Source organism: Ovis aries, chromosome 24, assembly GCF_016772045.2.
Source record: "Ovis aries strain OAR_USU_Benz2616 breed Rambouillet chromosome 24, ARS-UI_Ramb_v3.0, whole genome shotgun sequence".
NCBI lineage: Eukaryota > Metazoa > Chordata > Mammalia > Artiodactyla > Bovidae > Ovis > Ovis aries.
Window position 1 is genome coordinate 26,486,781 of NC_056077.1, and position 22,025 is coordinate 26,508,805.

Genomic DNA, 22,025 nt, shown 5'->3' on the forward strand with positions numbered 1-22,025 from the left:
TTCACGAAGCACTTTCCTTAGAAATGAAAACGTCAAGTCACACCTCACAATGAGGCCAGTTCTGAGCTGAGAAAACAGCCTTTGAGACAATGGCAGGCCTGCATGGCGGTTACAGAGCCATAAAGGCATCTCTGGATACTCTGAGTGGGCAACTACAGTGCCCCACCTTGGAAACCTCATAAAACTAACCACTCCCATCTTACTATTCAAAGAGAAAACTACAGGCCGGTTAAGTTAGTTTAAAATTTTATTTTTTTTTTAATTTTTTTAAATATTTTTATGTAATAAAAAGTAAAAGTCCTTGTCCAACCATCCTTGCGGGGCATGTCTGTTTCTCTTACGCAGGTGACTCAAGTTAATGGGAAGAAAGAACAGGGGGCCCAAGGTTATAAATAATAGAAAATAAAAGATCTTCCGTCTCCAGCGGGGAGGGGGGGGATAGATGAGAGGATGGGAGGGCAAGATGGGGTGGGGATGGGCAAGGGCAGAGCAGGAACCCCCCCACCCCCGCTGGACCCTGGCCCTGCCCACTTTGAAGCCCTTCCCATTCAAGGTGCTTGGCAGGAATTCCCCAGCTCCCCCGGGGCGGGGAAAGGGGGTGGGGGGCTGGGACTGGTCCGAGCTGCTGGGGGAAGAGACATAGATCACTCTTCCCTCCACTCATGGAGGTCTCAGGTCGCGGCCAGGACAATCTTCAGTTCCCCGGGGGGTGGAAGGGGAGCTGCTGGGAGGGATGAGATTGAACTGGTTGGAGGGGAAAGAGAAGAGAGCAGGAGCATTAGAACCCAAGCAGCTGTCCCTTCATCCAATGCCGTCCAGTGTGGGGTGTGGGGGGAGTGTTGGTAGGAGCGGCCGCCTCGAGGTGTCTCATGGGGCTGTCAGAAGCACAGATCAATCGCCGTTTCCCCGTGAGCCAGAGCCCTTCCTCACGTGCCCAGCTCAGCCCCCCACACCCCAGCCTGGCCCTGTCTACTGCGCTGACCTTACCTCGGCTAAGTCAGGAGACAGTCGGGGTCACTGAGAGCTGGGGAGGCAGTGGGGAGGGGGGCTGCTGGATCACAACTGAGCGAGGACGGAGGGAAGCAAAGGACAGAGCCAGGAGCAAGCCCCTGGCGGCGGCGACTGTGGCTTCTGCCCACCCTACATACTTCACAGACAGGTGCAGGTCGGCAGGCGCCCTGTGGGACAGCCCTGCCTCCAAGACCCCTCACTCCCCACCCAGAACCCGTGCATCCTGCCCCACCTGCAGCCCATCAGCTCTTCCATGCCAAATACCCCCAGCTAACGAGAACTCACGAATCCTGTCATCGGCTCCTCCTGGAAATCCAGGCGCCTGGCCAGGCTGCTCACCTTGGGGGTGTCCGATGTAGGGGTAGGGTGAGGGTGTGGAAGCTGAGAGTGCAGGCACCCCACTCTGGGGCACCGCGCCTTGGGGGGGGCCCCCATGGCTCTGGGGTGGGTGCAGCAGCATCACCTGGGGCGGGTGGGGAGCCCCAGGGTGAGGGGGCGGGGCTGCTGTGATTCCAGTTTGGACATGGGCCTGTGGAGAACAGAAAAGGAGCTGTGAGCACCACGGGAGCGCCACAGGGTCGGAGAGCCCCAGGCAGTGGCAGAGGGAAAGGCGCACCGATGACCCCAGGAGGGGCGCCCCATGGCTCAGGGCAGGTGGCGTGGGCTCTTACCTGGGTAACATGGGCCATGTTGGTGAAGCCGTGGGGCAGCTGCTGGTGGGCATGGATGGCATATACAGCGGCTGGTTGGGGGAAGCTGCTCTGAGGGGACTGGGCAGAAGGTCCCGGTGGCAGAGAAGGCGGCGTGCCTGTCAGGGCCCCTGGGTGGTACAGGTTCTGCTGTGGCTGTCCACTGCCCAGGTGTGGGGCCTGCCCCGCCTGGTGCTGTCATCAGGGCAAGGCGAATGGTGAGTGCCACTTCCAGTACCACCTCTGACCCTAAGGTTCTCCTCACTAGGGAATGACCCTGAGTCCTAGTCCTCTCTTTCAGCCACCCATCCCTGCCCCACCCACGTGGATGCCCCACAGCAGGCACCTGGACAGGACTGGGGGCCGCATGCTGGGACGGCGGCTGGCTCCCAGTAGGTGTGGTGGCCGGCTGCGGCTGGTGGGCATGGAGCTGCGTGGCATGGTGTGGATAGGACTGGTGAACAGTGGCTACAGCAGGAAAGGGGAGACAATCAGTGACAGGCACCCTGGAGGGGCTGAGCAGCACGACCCGGGTCAGGGGACAGGACAGAACTCACCATAAAGGGCCTGGGGGGTGGGCTGCTCTGCAGAAGGGTACTGAGGGGTGGAGGATGACACGATGGCCTGGGGATGGCTCCCCGACGTCAGCATGCGTGGGTTGCTTTGAAGCATGGGGGCAAACACCGGCTGGAGGAGGAGGAGAGAAGCGGTTGGCCCGGCAGAGGGCCCAAGAGAGTACCCTGCTGCCAAACAACCGGGTTCAGTACTACTCTGCTCTCATCATGATGACCACCTTACTTTACTTTCACAATACCCTTATCAAGTAGATGCTACACTTTACAGAAAAAAAAACAAAGGCCCCAGAATCCACTGCCTCCCCAGGATCCTCCTATAGCCAAGACTGAAGCCCAAGTTGGACCCCACCACCCAGAACTCTTGCTGGCTTCTCCTGCCAGCTCCTGAGTGTGGGAGGTGGAGGAGGCTTGCTAAGATGCCAGGACTCTGTACCCCACCTTCTTCCATGCCTCAGTCACCTGCGAGGGGTAGTGGGCCATGGGCTGCATCATGGCGGGCTGGCCTGGGAACTGCTGTGGGTTGTAGGGGATGTAGGAAGAGTAAGGGGTGGCGGCCACCAGAGGTGGACCGGCGGCGGCGGCGGCAGCCTGCATCATGGGAGGGGCGGAGGCTGGCTGGTGTTGGTCCGAGCGCTGCGGGGGCAGGGAGCCTGCAGGTGGGGGGAAGACGGTGCAGAGCTCAAGCTCCATCTGCCAGCAGGCAGCGGGTGGCACCTTGCATGGCCCCTCCTGACCCTGCTCACCTTTGGCACCCCGGTACTTGCCCTGCTGTCCAGGCACTGAGTTGGACACAGGATACGGATACATCTGCGGTGCCTGGGGACCAGAACAGAGGTGAGGCTGAACGACTCGCTCGTGAATGCTCACGACAGGTGGGCCTTGGTCCCTCAGGCAGCCCCGTCACGTCTCTTACCCTGGGCCCGCCCAGTCTCTTCTCACCTGAACAGCTGGTCCCATGTGAATCTGAGGTATGTAGGAGATGTACTGGGGGCTATAGAGCCCACTCTGGCCTGCTGTCAGCACCGGGATGGAGGGAGTTGAGTGAGTTCGGGGCCCAGGAGAAGTTGGAGTACTGGTGGATTTATTCTGTAAGAGACAAAGGAGGACATGCAGAAGATATCTTAATGACGTCTATACCACCCTCCTCTCCCAGTCAAGGGCATCCAGAGTGCTGTGCACCAAACATATCCTACACTTTATCCTGGTTAAACCTCACATCAACCTCCAGATGAGTGATCTTGAATTACAGGCAAGGAAACTGAGACAGAGAGGTTAAGTGGTTCATCCAAGATCACAGAGCTTGCAAGAGGTTCAAGCGCAATCAGCGGGCCCAAATGAAGCCCATGCTCCTAAATGCACGACTGTGACTCCCCCTGAACCAAATGCCAAGTCCCAGTGAGGAACCCGTAAGTGTCTGTCAGATACGCCACGATCCCCGGCCAGCCACTGCTAAGACCTGCCTCCACGACTGCCGCGGTCCTGACGTACTTGCATGACTGTTCTTCACTCCCCCCAACACCCAGCTCCCAACTCTCCTCATGGAAACCCCAGCCCACATTCCCCTGTCCCATCTCACCACAGAGAGCAGGGGCTTAGTGGGGTTGAACTCCTTGGCATTGGGGTTCAATGTTGACTTCTTCACTTGTCTATGATAGAAAAATGGAGTAAATTCTCACGGCCTGCCTCTCGTCACCAGACACCCGCCCAGCTCCCCATTCCACTCACTCGGCAACTGGGCCCTCATCCTTGTCATCTCCCTTGATGAGGCCCACTGGGGGGCTGCCAGTTTGGCTTGGGCAAGGTTGGGGAGGTTGCTCCGGCCCCTCGGCAGCCCCTGCTGGTGGCAGGGGTGGTTTGTCCTCCTTGTCTGATACTGATTCAGCCTTTGAGGAAACAGGAGACCCCAGGGGCTCTGAAGCCAAAAGACCATCCACCTCCTTCTCCTTCCCTTTGGCTTCCTCTTTCAGGATCCGTGGAGGAAAAGGATCCAAGCTGGTCTCAGGGGAGCTACTGGGCTGAAGCTAGAAAGACAGAAACCAGAACATAGAGAGTACTCTCCTATCTCAACCCCAGACTCACCTTCCTTCGTTATCTTTGCGCGCTCTCATCTCTCAACGCCACCCAGTGCCTATTCCATAAACCTCTCCCCAGACCCCTCAACCTTCATCTCTTTCCTGTTAACATCCTAGTCACTCCCACACTTCACTCACCTTAAACTGGGCCCCAAACTTTCTCAGTTCTTCCAGTTGAAAACGCTTCTGTTCGTTCTGAAGGCCAGGGACTATGAGAAAGAGCAAAAAAGGAGAAAATACACATTTCTTTTCTTGAAGGTGGCTACACAGCAACCCAAAGAACAAAGAAACCAAGGGAAAAAAGCTGAGCTTATTAGAACCCTTTAAATTAGGATCAAAAGGCTGACCCAATGTCATCTGTTTCTGAATTGGAACACTTTCCTAAGTGAAATGCTCCCCTAATCAAAGGGGCATGAGACCCTGGCAGGAAAAACAACAATCCTCACCTTTCCCTGCAATCCGGGACAACTCCTGGGACTCCAGGGTCCTTCCAGGTTCCTTGGCTGGGAGTTCTTTTACTGAGCAAGAAAGAAGAGACACATGAAGCCCCTTCTGTCCAGAAGCACACTTCCCACTGTCCGCAGTCCCCCACCAGGTGGCTCTTACCATCTGTGGGGGCCAGTGAGATCTTTGGAGAAGCTGGGGAAATGGAGCCTACTCCAGGTTCCCCAACTGCTGATGTTACTGGGATGGAAGCTGAAGAGGTTGGTACTGCTGAGCCCATGGGAGGCTCAGGACAGGAAGCTGAGATTGGGGCAGGGGCAGCTGACTTGGGAGAGCGCGGCGGGTACATCCGGCCCACTGGAAGAAAAGGGAGAGGGATTTGTGTTGGTCACTGCTGGACACTGAGCAGTGAGTACTAGGGACCCACCAGAAACACCAAGGAAAGTTTATCTACAAGGTCACAAACCTAAATGTTTAGAAGGCCAAGGCAAGTAAAGTAAGCACGTAAAATGGCCTCATGGGTACCACGAAAGACTGGAATGCTCCAAGGGGCAGTCACGACTCAGTTCCAGCCAACCAGAGCTTTACAGAAAGACAGGTTCTGTGTTTGCAGAACTTTCTGTATTTCAAAAGATATTAAGACATTTTCTATGATTTCTCCTCCCTTAAAATTAGTTGCCAACTAATTTAAATAAAAGGCACCTGCCAGCCAGACACAATGCATGGATTGCCATGCTGGAATTTCTCCCTGAGGGAAACTGAAAAATTCTTTCCTAAAAAGCATAAATAAATACTAGCCTCCAAAACACCTTTATCTTGGAACTCTCCCAGCCCAGCATTCTAACAACTGATTATTTACACCCCTATCCATTTGTTCACGTAACGCTGCTGGAATCTTACCTGCAGGAGGAGGTGGAACAGAGGCTTCTCCAGAAGGCCTGCTGCTGGGGGAAGACAGAGTCTTGGCACCTCTCAGAGGTCGCTGGGCCTTAGGGGACATGCGGGAAGGGCCTATTTTTTTTTTTTTTTTTTAAGATGGGGAAAAAAGAGGCAGAGTTCCTGCTATTACATGACCATCAATGCAACTTCCATCCAACCCACGTAAATCATTTTCCTTGCCACCTACCACCATCCCCTCCCCTGCCATCAACAAATCGGCTTCCTAACTCACCTCCATTGATACCACGTGCCTCAGAACCTGGGCCAGGGCTGCTATTGTCAAGATGGTGAGGGCCACGGGGCGGCAAAGAGCTAAGGCCAGGCCGGCCGCCCCGAGAACTACTGCAGCGAACGCCTCCCCGGGGACCTTCCCGAACTCGCTGGGGTAGAGGGATATACTTTCCCTCCCTGGGGGAGAGAGTTCAAATAACATCAAGTAGCCACAAAACACACAATTTCCAAGAATAAAGCCCTCCTTATAAAGTCCACCTCCTGCCTCAATGCACACACACAAATATGCCTGACTTCAGCTTTCTGTACTATTTCCCTTGAGAAACTATCCTGCGGTTCCAGGATTATGACCCTACATTGCAGCTACGCCTGACCAGACCACAGCAGCCAGTGCTCCATTAATCCTTAGCCCCTCCTGACCTACAAGACAGGTAGTATAACATTGTGGATTAAGGTACGATACACTTCAGTTTCATTTTCATAAAAGGAGAAGTTAAGACATACATAGGAATGAAATGCAGAATAAAAAAAGAATATGAGGAATTCCCTAGGGGTAGGACTCTGAGCTTTCAATGCTGAGGGCCTAGGTTCCTGGTTGGAGAACTAAAATCCTACAAGTTGCAGAGTGCAGCAAAAAGCAAAAAAAGGAAAAGAAAAAAAAAAAGGTAGCAAAAATCGGTGGGGGAAAGAAAACCTGTCTTAATCCCTAATCTTTAGCCTTCTTACTTCAGACAAATTAATAGTTCTAGGCCTCAGCGTGCTAAACCCCCAAATTCGGAATAACTATGTATTAACCTATATGACTGTGAGGCTTCAACGAGAGTATAGAACAAGCTCTCAGCCCTAACCTAAATCAAAAAATTGGGAGTAAATACATATTAACCTATGTGGTTGTGAGGCTTCAACGAAAGTATACACCAAACTCCTGGCGCAAACACTGAGCCCCACCCAGACCAGCCTCCCCCAGCAATCACCTGGCTGCCAAGCTGGGGCTCTCACGCCCTGAGCCCTGTCGCTGAACCGCACTGTGCTTCTCCTCCTCCGTGCGCCCGTCATCATTCTCCATGGCGATCCGCAGGCGGTACTGGGGGCTCGATTCAATCTCTCGGGCCAACTGGGCAGCACGCAGCTCCCGCTGACGGAATTCTTCTGAATTGTCCTTTTCTAAGGGCACCCTGTGAGGACCGTAGCCACCCCAGGGCCATGGGACAAGAGGGAGGAAAAAGGAAGACATTTCTATCAGTCCCATCACCAGATCAGACATGGGTATTTAAACCCTCAACAACTCAGCATACACTGATCTGGCATATAGCAGGGTCCTAGGCAGAGCTGCAAGGCATCTCTCTGAATCTGAGGGACACTGAGACACACATATAAATTTGTTAAGATTTTACAGGAAAAGTATGGACCAAAAAAGCAGTTAATTCTACCCACGGAATCAAGGTTATAAGAAAGAGAAAAACCTTTTCACGAGGAGTTCACTAGGCAGGTCAGGAGTGGGGAGACGGCAACCCAGACACCCAGAAAGACATGTACAAAAGCTATGTTCCACCTAGAGACCTCCGTTCTGTTGATGTCCCCATACCTCAAACTGCACCATGTGCGAACTACCGAAAGACACTCACGTGTAAGAAGAGAGACTGCTGTCATAGGTAGTCTTTACACCATAGTTCTCCTCATTGAACTTGAACATTTCGTTGGGGTCCCATCCATTAGACTAGAGGAAGAGGGAGAATGTTTCAAAGCTCAGCAAGGAAAGCAATAATAAACAATTTTTCTCTTCCTCAGGTTGAAAGATTAAAAATCTGACCAAACCAAGAGTGGGGAAAAAAAGGAACAGGGCCGATGGGAAGGTCATCTACTGACTGCAGCACAAATTGGCAGTTTCCAAGACACAGAAGTCTTTGGGACCTAACATCCATTTCCAGATTTATATCCCAGAGAAATTCTGACCTAAGTGCATGAGGATACACATTCTAAAAATCCAGTAAGGTACTATTTTTAATACCAAAATAATGGCCCAGAAACACCAATAAAAAAGGAACAGATATATACACACAAGTATACACATACAAATAGCACAACACATGTAGTTAAAAGCAATGACTAGGATCTATACACCAAAGTGAAACATCCAAAAACAGGTAGGAAAAGCAAATTTTAAACAAACTAATAAAGTGAGGTAACAATTCACTGACAAATTTTAAATCAAGGTGGTTGTTTGGAGGAAGGGAAACGGGCCTATACAATACGCAATCTCATCTGTATCTTTTTTCTCCCAGGCTGGGAAAAAACTGATTTGAAGCAAATTTTAACAGGTATCAATTACTGATGGTAGAAAAATGAGTATTTCTGTTTGAGTATGTCCTATACCTTTCTATTGGACTCTGACTGCCAGGCAATAGTAAAAGATTTCTCCCCACCCACCCCAGCAATTCTCGGGTCCAAGAGTGATGTCACGGTCAACACCCCACTTGGGCAGCAGAGCCCCCCAGCTCTAGGGCTCCCCAGAAGGGACTGTACCATGTCAGACTCCAGGTCGTAGTCATCACTGTTGCTGTCTCCCCCCTCCCAGCGCTGAAGCACCTTCTCCTTGTGCTCCCCGTTCACCTTCGAGTTCATGGCAATGGCCGAGTCAGTGAACTTATCTGTGAGGGTGGATTGAGATCAGCAGTCAGGTGGTACTTCATAGCCGTCTTTCCGACACCCTTCCCACCACAGAAGCAAAGGGGGTGCAGGGCAGCATAAAAACACTTGTTCCAAGAGTTCAAAAGAAGCAAGGAGGTGAAAACAAAGCAGGAAAAGTATGAACCACAACATAGGCTGGAATTCACCCCACTGCATCTTAGACATTAACACATGTTCTCAAGAAAAAACTTCCAGGCCTCCTCCTCAGAAATAAGGTGACAAAGAACGGAAAGGAGGAGAATCAGATCATCACATTCTCTGCCTTCTACTGGGTCTGACACAACAGCCTGCACCCATAAATACCTTTAGTAGCATAATTGAAGTCGACATTTCGGAAGTGGACAAGCATGACATCACTTGGCTTAAACACCATGGTGTCCACTATGTCTTCCCGACGAGGGCCACCCGCTGGCTCCGATACCTTCCGGTGCACAGCGTCCACTGCCAGTTCAAACTATAAAAGTTCCATTTCCCAGCAACCAAGGGTCAGTATTAAGAAACGTGAAGACAAAAATATGACTACTTTTAATTTCACCCTTTCTAAACTTTCCCCAACACATTCTCACGTGCACTGTCTTGACAACATCACCCATGGGATTTAGTCAAAGCCCCAAACTTTAAACTTCTCATCAAAATACCCAGCCCTCACATTTCAAACCCACGTCTTTAATTCCATGCAGCTCTATTCCGACAAAGGCCTACAAAAACGAGGCTAGCCATCATGTTGTCCAAAACCACTCATCTTTGTATCTTCAAGGAACCTATTTCGTTCTCTTCTTTCTCCCATGAAACTCCAAAAAGCAAGCTAATTTGAGTAGACTGACCTTTGAGCTCAGCGTCTTGAAGATGCCCTCGTAGGTGGTACCGTTCTTCACCTTTACATCACAAGTGGAACCCTGAAAGAGCAGAGGGAAGAAAACGGAAGAGTGCCTCTAGCAAACCAATGCATTACACCCCTCAAGCTAGCAGCAAAGGGCCCACTTACCACAACAGCGGTAAGGAAATGCAGCATTCTGGAATTGTTGTAGACACCCTCAAACACCTGTCAGTAACACAGGAGAGAGACAAAAATAAAGGAACAGCCAGTCAACACCTTACCCTCCTTCACAATGTCCACACTCCACTCATAACCACCTCGAACATATGGGATACTTGCCCTTCGGAACACATCTATTTCTGCACCTAGTCTGCCCTCTATTCCCATATATATATCTTTTAAGTATCTGTGTCTTAGACAGGGGAGAAAAGGCACTCACCGGTGACTGTGGAGGTCCCTTTCCTGTGCTTTGTCCCCTATAAGAGAAGGAAACAAGAAGCTAGTTATTTAAGTACAATCAAGCCCTTTTATTCAACTGCTTTCAAAGGACTGTATGCCAAGACCACGTACTATGTGAGGATGACGACTTAGGCTACACATCATTAACCAACAGATTTTCAAATTCTCACTTCACAGAGGAAGAAAAGCACTAAAAGCCATTTCCTCCAAATACCAGTAAAATAGGCTCAATCATCAACGTCTGTCAACTGCTTTAAAAACCAATTCAACACAACGTTTCTGCAAGAGGGCCAGGGCTGCATGCTTCCAAATGACAAACGTTACGATATTCGACAATAACCCCCGCCAGATGTAACAGTGGAAGCTCAGAGAACTCAAATTTTGAACTATCTAGGTTCAGGTAAATTACCTCCCAAACAGGAAAGGCCATCATTTCCCGCAGCCTTACGCCCCAAACTAGGAGTGAAGGTACTCCCTCTACAATCTACCCTTCTGGACCTCTTTACTCATTCAGCCTGTTACCCACTCTGGGAGGGGTCACCTATCACCCAGTAACCCTGCTTCTTGCTGGCTGATGTAACCAGCGGTTGAAGAGGGCGATCAGGGGGCCGTTGGCAGGGCTGGGGGACAGCGCAGCCGCAAAAGCTATCCACCCGGAGGCCTCGCCCGGTCTGCGCTTGCGCACTAAAGCCTACGGGCCTCTTCAAAATCGACCTCCCCCCCCCCCCGCCCCGCGATCAGAACCCACTGCGCCTGCGTATACCTCCACTCTCAATTCCATAAACCCACAAACAGAAGAAACCGAGTCGGGTGTCCACCACTCATCCAAGAACACCAGGCGAACCCGTCCACGAACACTCCCAGCCGCTGCCCTATATGTTACCCGAGGCTGGAGAATGGCCGGGTCATAAGACACAGCATCCGCGCGCACGTACGGGAAGAGCGCGCGCGCTGGAGGTTCCCAGCCCGCAGTCCTCCCAGTCCCTCCTTCCGTCCCCCCGCCCACCCTGCTCCCCTCCTACTGGCCAGACTGGGACGGGGAGGTAGCAACTCGCTCCCAAGTCCCTCCCTCCCCATTGGCCAAACTGTGAGCCGCGCGCCCCCCTCCATTGGCTACGGGCAGGGACCCCTTCCCGCAGCTGACTCCCCATTGGCTGAAGATGGGAACCGCGAGACCCTTCGTGGTAATGGAGCCGGGGACCCCGATCACCTCTTCACCCCCCCAACTCCTCGTTCCGACGCTGCCGGCGGGATGCGCCCTGCCTGCCCTTAAGGCCCAGCTCCCGAGCCCTGACTACGCTAGCAGAACTGAGCACTGCCCCTGAATACCCCGGTGGCCACCAGGGACCCTCTTCCTCCGACCTGTTAGGACCTGAGGGCCCACCCCCGTTTCACCGGGCTTTCCCACTCCCCCTGGCGACCCTCAAAGGTGGCCAAGCTAGAAGTCCACCTGGCGCGGTGTACAGGTCTCGGCCACATCGGCTCTAGCGCCTGGAAACCCACCATCCTCACCTGGCGCTGCCGATGGCCGCTGCCCCTGGCCTCTCCTGATGTTGCTGCTGCGGTGGCGGCGGTTGAGGCGCCAAGATGCCCTCGGCTCCCCGGCGGAGCCCGCTCCCGGCAGCGGCTGCAGGCCCCAGGCAGGGGGAGGCGGCCGCAGGAGGTCCTGGGGGAGCCGAGGTGGAGGCCAGGGGCCCCGGGAGACCGCCGTTGGGCGGGCTGGTGCCCCCGGGAGGGCGACGGGCCACGGCCTGTTGCGTGGGGGGCGGCTGGGGCTGGGAGGTCTGTTGTGGCGGCTGAGGCTTCAACATGATGGCAGCGTCCGGAAGGGGAATTAGGGGGAAGGGAGGGAAAGAGGAGGCCGGGGCTGGGCCCCCGCCGGAGAGCGCGGGAAGCGAAGGGGACTGGGAAGCTGGGGACCCGCCGTTGGCGGGCGGGGGCAAGCCCCGCGGTGTCGGGGGTGAATAGAGAAGACCGCGGCGCGAGGAAGCACCGCGAGGCGGAAGGGGAGGGGGTCTCGCGGGCCGGAGGAAAGCGAGAGGGCGCGAGCCGGCTTGGCGCGCGTGCGCGTCGCCGGGGAAAGGGGAGGGGGAGGAGCGCGCGGGCGGGAGCTCCCGAAGGGGGAGGGGCGGGGAGGAGGGAGCGGCGGCTCGAGATGTCCGCGCGCACCGGGGCGGTTAGCTCCGGGCGGGGGAAGAAAATAAAGGTGAATCTCGCGCCCCTCGCCTTTGGAGTGGGGAAGGAGCAGCGCGGGGCGCTTGCGTGCCCCAGGGACTTAGGGTCTCTAGGTCTCAAGCAGCCTTGAAGACTGCCTGCCGCTGTCGCTTCACAATGAGCGTGTGAAACGCTGGGGGTGGAGCCGAAGAAGCAGAGAGGAAGGAAGAGCCGGCCGCCCCGCCTACGCCGGCGGCGTAGCGTCGGGATACCTCCGCAGTAGTGTGAGAAGTCACGACGTAGCGTGCAGTTCTTCCGCCATTTGAGGGCCCATGGGCGGAGTCTTGAGTACAAAAAAAGTCCCGGCACGAGAACTGGTACTTATTTAAGGCTTGTGGTAGGTTTCATGGGGACTTTATCTGCTTTCCATAAAAGACTGATAGGCATTAATGTTATCATTTTGAGCATGCTGATCTTTGGAGATAACTCTATACCTAATTCTAAATTATTTTAATGATTTTCAAACTAATGGTTTCTCCATGCCCTAGAATGAACCCTTAAAGTGGAAGTGGCAAGTGAAAGTGTAGTCGCTCAGTTGTGTTCGACTCTTTGCGACCCCATAGACTGACTGTAGCCCACCAGGCTCCTCTGTCCATGGAATTCTCCCGGCCATAATATTGGAGTGGGTACCCTGTCCCTTCTCCAGGGGGTCTCTCCCACATTGCAGGCAGATTCTTTACCATCTGAGCCACCAGGGAAGCCCAGAATGAATCTTAAACTAGTAACAGGCTGAAAACCAAAGTTCCTAGGGTCTAGTTCAAAATCTTCCACCCAGCTCTACAATGAAAACAGCTTTCAGTCATTCAAATTAGTTGGGCATTTAGGACATGGGACTTGCCTAGTGGCTCAGACAATAAAGAATCTCAACAATTCAGGAGACCCGGGTTTGATCCCTGGGTCAGGAAGATCTGCTGGAGAAGGGAATGGCAACCCACTCCAGTATTCTTGCCTGGAGAATTCCATGGACAGAGGAGCCGGAGAGGCTGCAGTCCATGGGGTCACAAAAAATCAGACACAGCTGAGCGACTACACCTTCTTTAGGACATTAGACTAGGTGCCTTGGATATAACTGTTAATAATTAAACCACTTCCTACCCTCAAGGAGTTTAAACTAGCAGTGTATTCAGACAGATGCAATCTATTAGGCTGAAGCACGGGCCCCTAAGAATAGATAAGAGTGACACACCTACTTCAATGTTGGGTGGTGGATTTCTAGGCAGGGGGAATAGGACATGACAAGGTAAAAAAACTTAAGCATGTCTGTAGTATAAAATAACAGGAAGGAGGTTTTAAAAATAGAAACTGAAAAGACAGGTAACCTGAGACCAGTGGGGAGCCCTTTTCAGAAAATGAAGGGGACAGATTTGCCTTTTTAAAGGATTTACTTATTGCAAGGTGGAGAATGGAGTGCAGGAGTGATAGGTCTTAGTCCAGGTGAAACTTTCAATATCTCAGTCTCTCTTCCCTCCAGGTGTTAGCATTGGAACTCTTCCAGCTCTCAACTCTCCCCTGAACATGCACATACTTAGCTAAAAGTCTGTCTTACTCTTTGAGAAGTATTCCTTAGCCCAGCCTCACTCCTAGCTTTGAGAGTTTTGGGTTCCCAAAACTGCTGTTTGGCCAGCAGTTTCCCCCCACTTTATTCTGTGAGCGCCTTCTATTCTGTTTTACTGCTGGTGTGTGTGCTTAGTTGCTCAGTCATGTTTGACTCTTTATGACCCCATGGACTGTAGCCAGGGTCCTCTCCCCTGGGGATTCTCCAGGCAAGAATACTGGAGTGGGTTGCCATGCCCTCCTCCAGGGGACCTTCCCAATCCAGGGATCAAACCCAGGTCTCCCGCGTTGCAGGTGGATTCTTTACTGTCTGAGCCACCAGGGAAGCTGATATCTGCTCCCTAATGGGTGGGATCTTACTCTTACTCACTGCTCCTTCTGTGTTACCTGGCATAATGCAGGCAGTCCGTTAAATACCTGTGAAGTGAATGGATTCAAGTGTTATTTTGAGGACCATGTCTCCTGGGTGTCTGAATAACTGTCCAGCTTTTTCCTGGCATTAACTGTACCACATGGTGCCAGGCTACCTCTTCAGCAGCATTATGGGCGCTCCCATCTCCCCAATCACATACTGCTCCCACACTCTTAGGTTTCAGCCCATTAAACTCTTAATTTCCGCAACCTGCCTTGCCCTGGTCCAGCTCTGCCTTTGAAAGTGCTGTTTATTCACCTAGTTCTCATTATTCAAGCTCAGGTGTTAGTCCTTTTGGACAACTTGTTATTGACTCCCTCCTCTCAGTTCCCAGAGCACTGTGATGGTTGTTGCTGTTGTTGTTTGTTTGCATGTATGATTTCCCTTTCTATTGGAGCCTGAGATCATTAAGGTCAGGGGTGATATTTTACTCACTTCTCTCTCCTTCCTGTCTAGCTCAGTGGCTGGCACAGTGATTCAACAAGTTGATAAATGAATGAAATATTGTCATCTTACATACAATTTAGAAATGATAGGGACTTCCGTGGTTCAGTGGCTAAGACTCTGGGCTCCCAATGCAGGGGTCCCAGGTTCGATCCTTGGTCAGGGAACTAGATCTCACATGCCACAACTAAATGTCTCAAGTGCCTCAGCTAAGACCTGGTACAGCCAAATGAGTAAGTACTTTTTTAAAAGAAACATGGTATCACTGTGATTTGCTCTGGAGTGATTTCCAGGATTTAAGTGAAGAAAGTGTAAAGAATGCTTCCTTGTGTGCAAGGAAGAAGGGGAAATAAAACAGAAACATATCCACAAATTCTTGCAAGGAAGAACAAGAAGAGTAAACCAAAAACTAATAAAATCAGGCACCCTTGAGGGGTAAGGAAAAATAAAGGTTCCTTGGTTGTTGGGTTACGTCCCTCTTGTTGAGGGGAAACAACAGAACCCTGAATGGGGAGAGGGTGACACTTCTTTGAGCCTTTTCATATAGTTTTGGCTTTTCAAGTAATGTTAATGGTCAACATACTCAATTAAATCAACAAAAACAGAGTACCTAAAATCTGAATACAGATGTAAATAAATGAACCCAACTCTATTGTAAATGAGTAAAAACACCCTGAAGGGCAAAACAGAAAAAAAATGGAACTAATTCAAGTCACTTTCAAGCACCTGCTGAAGAAAAGAAAAAATCTCTACACCTTGAATTCTTAGGTCGGTTTGTTCTAGTAAGGGCATGGCAATTCTGAAGCTATGTGGAGTGTATTGTAGGATTGAGCACAAGCGTAAATGTGCAGGCAGGTTGGGTCCTAGGGTTCTTGCTGAGGAAGTATGGAGCAGCAAATGTGGGATGAGAGAAATTAACACAAATGAGGGACTGGAATGGAAAGCAACAGTATAAAATTTATAGGAAGGATTTGTGGTCCAGGGGCTAAGACACCATGCTCCCCCAATGCAGGGGACCCAGGTTTGAACCCTGGTAAGGGAACTTGATTCCACATGCTTCAACTAAAGATCCCACATGCCACAACTAAGACATAATGCAGCCAAATAAGATATACATAATTTTTAAGTAAAATAAAATTTATGGGAAAAAAATTAGATAGATAGATACACTGATATTTACAGCAGTTCCCAGATCTTGTTTTCTAAATATCCCACAGAAACAAACCAGGGCTCCTTGAAGAAAGTAAGTACTAAAAACATTTACTGGGACATCCCCGATGGCTCAGTGGTAAAGAATCCTTCTGCCAATGCAGGAGAATAGTTCAGTCCCTGGTCTGGGAAGATCCCACACACTATGGAGCAACTAAGCTTGTGCACAACTACTGAGCCCACGTGCAGCAGCTACTCACCTCCTAAAGCCCATGCTATTTAGAGCCCCTTCTCAGCAACGATAGGCCACTGCAATGGGAAGCCCTCACACCACAACTAGAGAGTAGACCCTGCTTGCCACAACTAGAGAAAGTCCACGTGTAGTAACAAGACCCAGCACAGCCAAAAATAAAAAAGACAATAAAGTTTAAAAACATTTATAAGGGCATCAAAGAGCCATAGCCGCCATCTTGAAGAGGACAAATCTGGCACAAGTGGAGCACTGAAACAAATAAAAATAGTGATTATAGCTCATTGGTGGCTTTCCAGGTGACGCTAGTGGTTAAAAAAAAAAAAAAAAAAAGCCTGCCAATGCAGAAGACGTGAGAAGTGGGTTCAATTCTCGGGTCGGGAAGATCCCCTGGGGAAGGGAATGGCAACCCACTCCAGTATTCTTGCCCGGAAAACCCCATGGACAGAGGAGCCTGGCGGGCTGCAGTCCATGGGGTTTCAAAAAGAATTCCATGGGGTGTGATTCCGTCCTGCGAGGCTGCTGGTTCAAATAGTAGTCGTTTAATTCCGTCCTGCTTCTCTCCCACATAAGTGTGTGCCGCCAACCCATGGAGGATTCAATGGACATGGACATGAGCCCCTTGAGGCCCCAGAACTATCTTTTCAGTTGTGAACTAAAGGCTGACAGCGATTATCACTTCAAGGTGGATAATGATGAAAATGAGCACCAGTTATCTTTAAGAACGGTCAGTTTAGGGGCCGGAGCAAAGGATGAGTTACACATTGTTGAAGAAGAGGCGATGAATTATGAAGGCAGTCCAATTAAAGTAACACTGGCAACTTTGAAGATGTCTGTACAGCCAACGGTTTCTCTTGGGGGCTTTGAAATTACACCACCTGTGGTCTTACGGTTGAAGTGTGGTTCAGGGTCTGTGCATATCAGTGGACAGCACTTAGTAGCTGTGGAGGAAGATGCAGTCAGAAGAAGAGGAGGAGGAGGAGGTGAAACTCCTATCTGGAAAGCGTTCTGTCCCTGGAAGTGGTAGCAAGTTTCCCCAGAAAAAAGTAAAGCTTGCTGCTGATGAAGATGATGATGACGATTTTGATGAAGAAGCTGAAGAAAAAGCTCCAGTAAAGAAATCTGTACGAGATACTCCAGCCAAAAATGCACAAAAATCAAACCAAAATGGAAAAGACTCAAAACCGTCAACACCAAGATCAAAAGGTCAAGAATCCTTCAAGAAGCAGGAAAAAACACCAAAAGGACCTAGCTCTGTAGAAGACATTAAAGCAAAAATGCAAGCAAGTATAGAAAAAGGTGGTTCCCTTCCCAAAGTGGAAGCCAAGTTTATCAATTACGTGAAGAACTGTTTCCGGATGACTGACCAGGAGGCTATTCAAGATCTCTGGCAGTGGAGGAAGTCTCTTTAAGAAAACAGTTTAAACAGTTTGTTAAAAATTTTCCGTCTTATTTCATTTCTGTAACAGTTGATATCTGGCTGTCCTTTTTATAATGCAGAGTGAGAACTTTCCCTACCGTGTCTGATAAACGTTGTCCACGTTCCATTGCCAAGAATGTGTTGTCCAAAATGCCTGTTTAGTTTTTAAAGATGGAACTCCACCCTTTGCTTGGTTTTAAGTATGTATGGAATGTTATGATAGGAATAGTAGTAGTGGTGGTCAGACAGATGGGAATGGTGGGGAGACAAATATACATGTGAAATAAACTCAGTATTTAAAAAAAAATAAATTCCATGAACCAAGGAGCCTAACAGGCTACATTCCATAGAGTCGAAAAGAGTTGGACACGATTGAGGGACTCAGCACACATGCATAGCTCACTGAATAAAAGAATCCATGAATCTGTACTGTTAACATATAAATGTACATGCATACAAAGCTGAAAAAAAAAAAGGAAACCCAGAAATGACTGTATTTGTCAAAACTGTCCATGATATGAAACACAAAGGCTGAGGAACTGTTTCAGATTAGAGGCAGCTAAAGTGACTAAACCTAGATAGCATATTCAAAAGCAGAGACATTACTTTGCCAACAAAGGTCTGTCTAGTCAAGGCTATGGTTTTTCCGGTGGTCATGTATGGATGTGGGAGTTGGACTGTGAAGAAGGCTGAGCGCCGAAGAATTGATGCTTTTGAACTGTGGTGTTGGAGAAGACTCTTGAGAGTCCCTTAGACTGCAAGGAGATCCAACCAGTCCATTCTAAAGGAGATCAGTCCCGGGTGTTTTTTGGAAGGAATGATGCTAAGGCTGAAACTCCAACACTTTGGCCACCTCATGCAAAGAGCTGACTCATTGGAAGACTGATGCTGGGAGGGATTGGAGGCAGGAAGAGAAGGGGATAACAGAGGATGAGATGGCTAGATGGCATCACTGACTCAACGGACATGAGTTTGGGCGAACTCCGGGAGTTGGTGATGGACAGGGAGGCCTGGCGTGCTGCAATTCATGGGGTCGCAAAGAGCAGGACACAACTGAGCGACTGAACTGAACTGAACTGAAAGTGACTAAAAACTAGATGAATTACTTGATCCGGGCGTAAATCCTGAACAAAACTGCTATAAAAAAACATTGTGGGGAAATTGATTAATTTGGAATATAGACTATGAAGTGTTACATGCAGATAAATTTCCTAAATGTGCTAACTCTGTAGATGTGTTAAAGTGTATTATAGGCAAAGGAACATGACTTATGCAACCTACTATTAAATAGTTCAAGTTATGGGACTTCCCTGGTGATCCAGTGATTAGCATTCTGTGCTTCCAAGGCAGGGGGTGCAGGTTTGATCCCTGATCGAAAAACTAAGATCCCCTGTGCTGTGTGGTGCAGCCAAAAAACAAATAATTCAAGTTCTAGATATTCTTTATACACACGCAGAGAAAATGATGAGGCAAATTCGCAAAATGTTAGTTTGTGAATCTGGGTAAACATGGTTCTTTGAAGTAGCCTTTTAATGTCTCTGTAAGTTTGAAATTATTTTAAAAATAAACTTACATCTAATTAAGTAAATTTATTTGATACCCCTAAAGTCAGGGAAAGGAGTGAGAATAAACCATCTAATTATATACTAAACACTCATAAACTCATTGATAAATTAGGTGAGGAGTCTGTAGCTCATGAGAGTCCTTAGGCAGTGCCCCAGTGCTCACTGCATTTTATTCAAGTATATCTGGGAAGTTAAGGTTACAAGGTAAAGAATCTGCCTGCCAAGCAGCAGATGTGGGTTCCATCCCTGGGTCGGCAACATCTGGAGAAGGAAATGGCAACCCACTCCAGTATTCTTGCTTGGGAAATCCCATGGACAGAGGAGCCTGGTGGGCCACAGTCCATGGAGTTGCAAAGAGTCGGACATGACTGAGTGACTAAACAATGACAACACCTGGGAAGCAATTCCAGTTTGAGATTCAAGGGTTACCCAACTCCATTGATACCAAAGAGGCCATATTCTCACTTAAGACTTGTCAAGAGAGTGGCTGGGGCAGCAAGAGACATTCATTAAGTCCAAACTCAACTACATCTCCCTGACAAATCTTACGGAGGAAGTTTTCCTTCACAAAGGCCTGAACGTTTCCCAAAAAGAGGCAGCATCTGGCAGCAGAAGAAATAAAGGGTCCCCAGAGATAAGAGTTCTGGCTCTGCCTTTGTCTCGTTAGCACTAATAAAGGGCAGGTGATTGGACTTCTGGGACCCCCATCCCAATCTGTAAAAGGAAAGGCTAGATTAGAAGGATCCCAAACTCAAATTCTGCATGAGATGGGTGATACAACAGAGTGAAGCAAAGAAGCACCATGAAACTGGAAAGCACGTTCCCTATCTAAAAGGGATGCCCACTTCTCAGCTTCAACCAACTTTTGCCAGTCAGGGATGTATCCTACTGTTCCCAGAGATCTCACTTAAAATGTGAAAAAAAGGACCTCCCTGGTGGTCCAGTGGTTAGAATTCTGCCAACTTAAGGGACACAGGTGTGATCCCTGGTCAGGGAACTGGATCCCACATGCTCCAACTGAAAGATGGTGTGTGCCACAACCAAGATCCAGTGCAGTCAAATAAATAAATTAATTTTTTTAAAAAAGCATTCCTTCACTATTCACTTCTAGGATCTGGCTCTCTTTGTCTCCCTTGACCAGTCTCTCCTGTTTATCTCTGTCCTTCTGAACATAGCCTCAAAGATTGAGCTCATTTACTCCCACAAATTAAAGCTCACTCCTTCCATCTCCTTCCAGGAACCTCTCCATTCTTCAAAACCCATCTCTCTCTCCCATCGCAGTGTCTGGTCCCCAATCCCTTCGCACTTTCCTGGGCTTTGCACTTCAGTATTTACCTATCATGTTTTCATCTCTCCCCACCTTCCACTAATCCAGAGAACTTCAGGGTCGAGCACTCCCGTCTCCTGGGAGCTCCAGCCAATATGATCACAGGGACTCTGCTTCCAAGTCCACTGCAAGGACAGGAACTCAATTCTCTGTGGCATCTCTTCCTTGCCCTCTCCATCTGCTGCTTTTCAGATCTTGGAGACTGGGATATGTAAGGATGCTAGATACTAGTTTCTCCTTCAAAAGAAACAATTTCCTGGGATTTCCTTGGTGGCTAGGTGGGTAGGAATCCGCCTGCCAATGTAGGGACACAGGTTCAATCCGGTCCAGGAGGATTCCACATGCTATGGAATGTGCTACTGAGCCTGTGCTCTAGGACCCGAGAGCTACAACTACTGGGCCCATGTGCCGCAACTACTGAAGCCCGCGCACCTAGAGCCCATGCTCCACAAGAGAAACCGCTGCTATGAGAAGCCTGAACACTGCACCTAGAGAGTAGCCCCTGCACACTGCAGCTGGAGAAAGCCCAGGTGCTGCAATGAAGACCCAGGGCAGCCAAAAATAAAATAAATCTTAAAAATTGTTAAATAAACAATTGCCTAATTTTCTCCTCTCCCTGTCTAGAATCCCAGGATTTCCACAAGAAAGGCAGCAAGATTCCAATCCTTTCCAAGCGGCCCTGAACCTCCCAGTCCATGTCACCATGGTGGTAGTGTTTATTTCTTGTCTCATTCTGGGCTCTTCACCTTGCTCCTTCTCTACCCCAGATACCTCCGTGCTTCTTTAGATGTAGAAAATCACACATCCAGGGCAGTGATGCTCAGCAAAATAGTCCTGATAATATCCCTCTGGTTCATCATCACCCTGAAAACCCTGTCGCCAGTCTCCCGACCATGGAAGATGGAAAAAAGGGAGTCAGTTTCCTGAAACCTCTGGAGCAGACTCTTCTCCCCGGAAACTTACTCACTTGTTCCAAGGAAAAAGCCCTTCCCCTAGCTAAGTATTCAAATCTTTTATAAATGACCCCTCTCTTGAGTATCCCCCAAATCTCTGACTGTCCAGCTTCTTCTAGATGTTGGCTGAGTGAATCCACATTCAGGAACATTCCTTGTCCAGTCCTGAAGCCCAGACTTTTCTCCATGAACACTCTCTTCTGCCTCTCAGACCTGAGTTCATTCCTGTAGTCGCCTCCTGTCTCTCAAGCCTAAAAGACCACAGCCTGTCTGAGAGTTAGTTTTTCATTCACTTCCCCAGGTGACTTCTCTTTTCTCTGTCTACTTCCTCTTTTCTGGTTCTCTGCCAACTTCTACCTTCTCTCCTCCTTCAACCTTTCCAATTCTCTTTTAGTTGGACTCACTTCATACCCATGTCCCTATCTCCTCACTTCTGTTTTCCAAAACTGTTTCTTTCCAGCGATAACCGTCTAGTCCATCCCATTTCTCATGCATTCATTCACTTATGCATCAGCATTAATAAAGTGTCTATTACATGCCCACAAACAGAGCAAGGAAGGGTAGATTTGAAACTGAGAGGCAAAAAATTGATAACCATCAAAGTAGCCACCTTTTTGGCTACTCAGCTTTTGTATGCTCTCCTCCTTTAAAAACAAAAAAAATTAGGGCACCCATACCATTGTTTCACAATATAAAATACAGCTAGCCTTCATACAAGTGAAGTTCTTTCCTGTTGCCTAAAAGGAGGGAAACATCATTGTATAACTTGCTGGTTATATGAATTACTCCTCAAAGTCGGTCACAATCCTCCA

The 22,025-nt window shown here is 49.5% G+C and overlaps 1 protein-coding gene and 1 pseudogene across 13 annotated transcripts; one reads left to right on the forward strand and one right to left on the reverse strand.

Moving 5' to 3' along the window:
* Positions 1 to 229: 229 nt before the first annotated feature.
* On the reverse strand, positions 230 to 12,266 carry ATXN2L (ataxin 2 like). 13 transcript variants are annotated; one of them, XR_006057872.2, is made up of 23 exons: positions 11,438 to 12,266; positions 9,906 to 9,942; positions 9,635 to 9,691; positions 9,474 to 9,545; positions 8,953 to 9,103; positions 8,485 to 8,609; positions 7,587 to 7,678; positions 6,936 to 7,136; positions 5,963 to 6,138; positions 5,692 to 5,802; positions 4,954 to 5,148; positions 4,794 to 4,865; positions 4,486 to 4,556; positions 4,001 to 4,296; positions 3,852 to 3,921; positions 3,215 to 3,361; positions 3,019 to 3,091; positions 2,735 to 2,925; positions 2,258 to 2,387; positions 2,047 to 2,168; positions 1,683 to 1,895; positions 988 to 1,540; positions 230 to 721 (listed from the first exon to the last, which is right to left on the reverse strand). XR_006057872.2 is itself a non-coding variant. In XM_042240015.2 (23 exons), the coding sequence occupies exons 1-23, from the start codon at positions 11,734 to 11,736 to the stop codon at positions 695 to 697; spliced, it is 2,982 nt and encodes a 993-aa protein (XP_042095949.1). In that variant the 5' UTR covers positions 11,737 to 12,266; the 3' UTR covers positions 230 to 694. The 13 variants fall into 13 exon arrangements, 11 of the variants coding, with proteins under 11 accessions (XP_042095949.1, XP_042095947.1, XP_027816923.1 ...); XR_003586789.3 differs by having other exon boundaries at positions 230 to 744; XM_042240015.2 differs by having other exon boundaries at positions 1,297 to 1,350.
* On the forward strand, positions 11,001 to 20,852 carry LOC132658602 (nucleophosmin-like; annotated as a pseudogene).
* The last annotated feature ends 1,173 nt before the right edge of the window (positions 20,853 to 22,025 follow it).

Coding starts and splice junctions, on each gene's coding strand:
- ATXN2L (XM_012104795.5), bottom strand. CDS start 11,736: ATGTTGAAGCCTCAGCCGCCACAACAGACCTCCCAGCCCCAGCCGCCC. Junction 6,139..6,935: donor AGCCCCAGCTTGGCAGCCAG/GTGATTGCTGGG, acceptor TCTCTCCCCCAG/GGAGGGAAAGTATATCCCTC. Junction 4,297..4,485: donor AGTTTGGGGCCCAGTTTAAG/GTGAGTGAAGTG, acceptor CTGTCTTTCTAG/CTTCAGCCCAGTAGCTCCCC.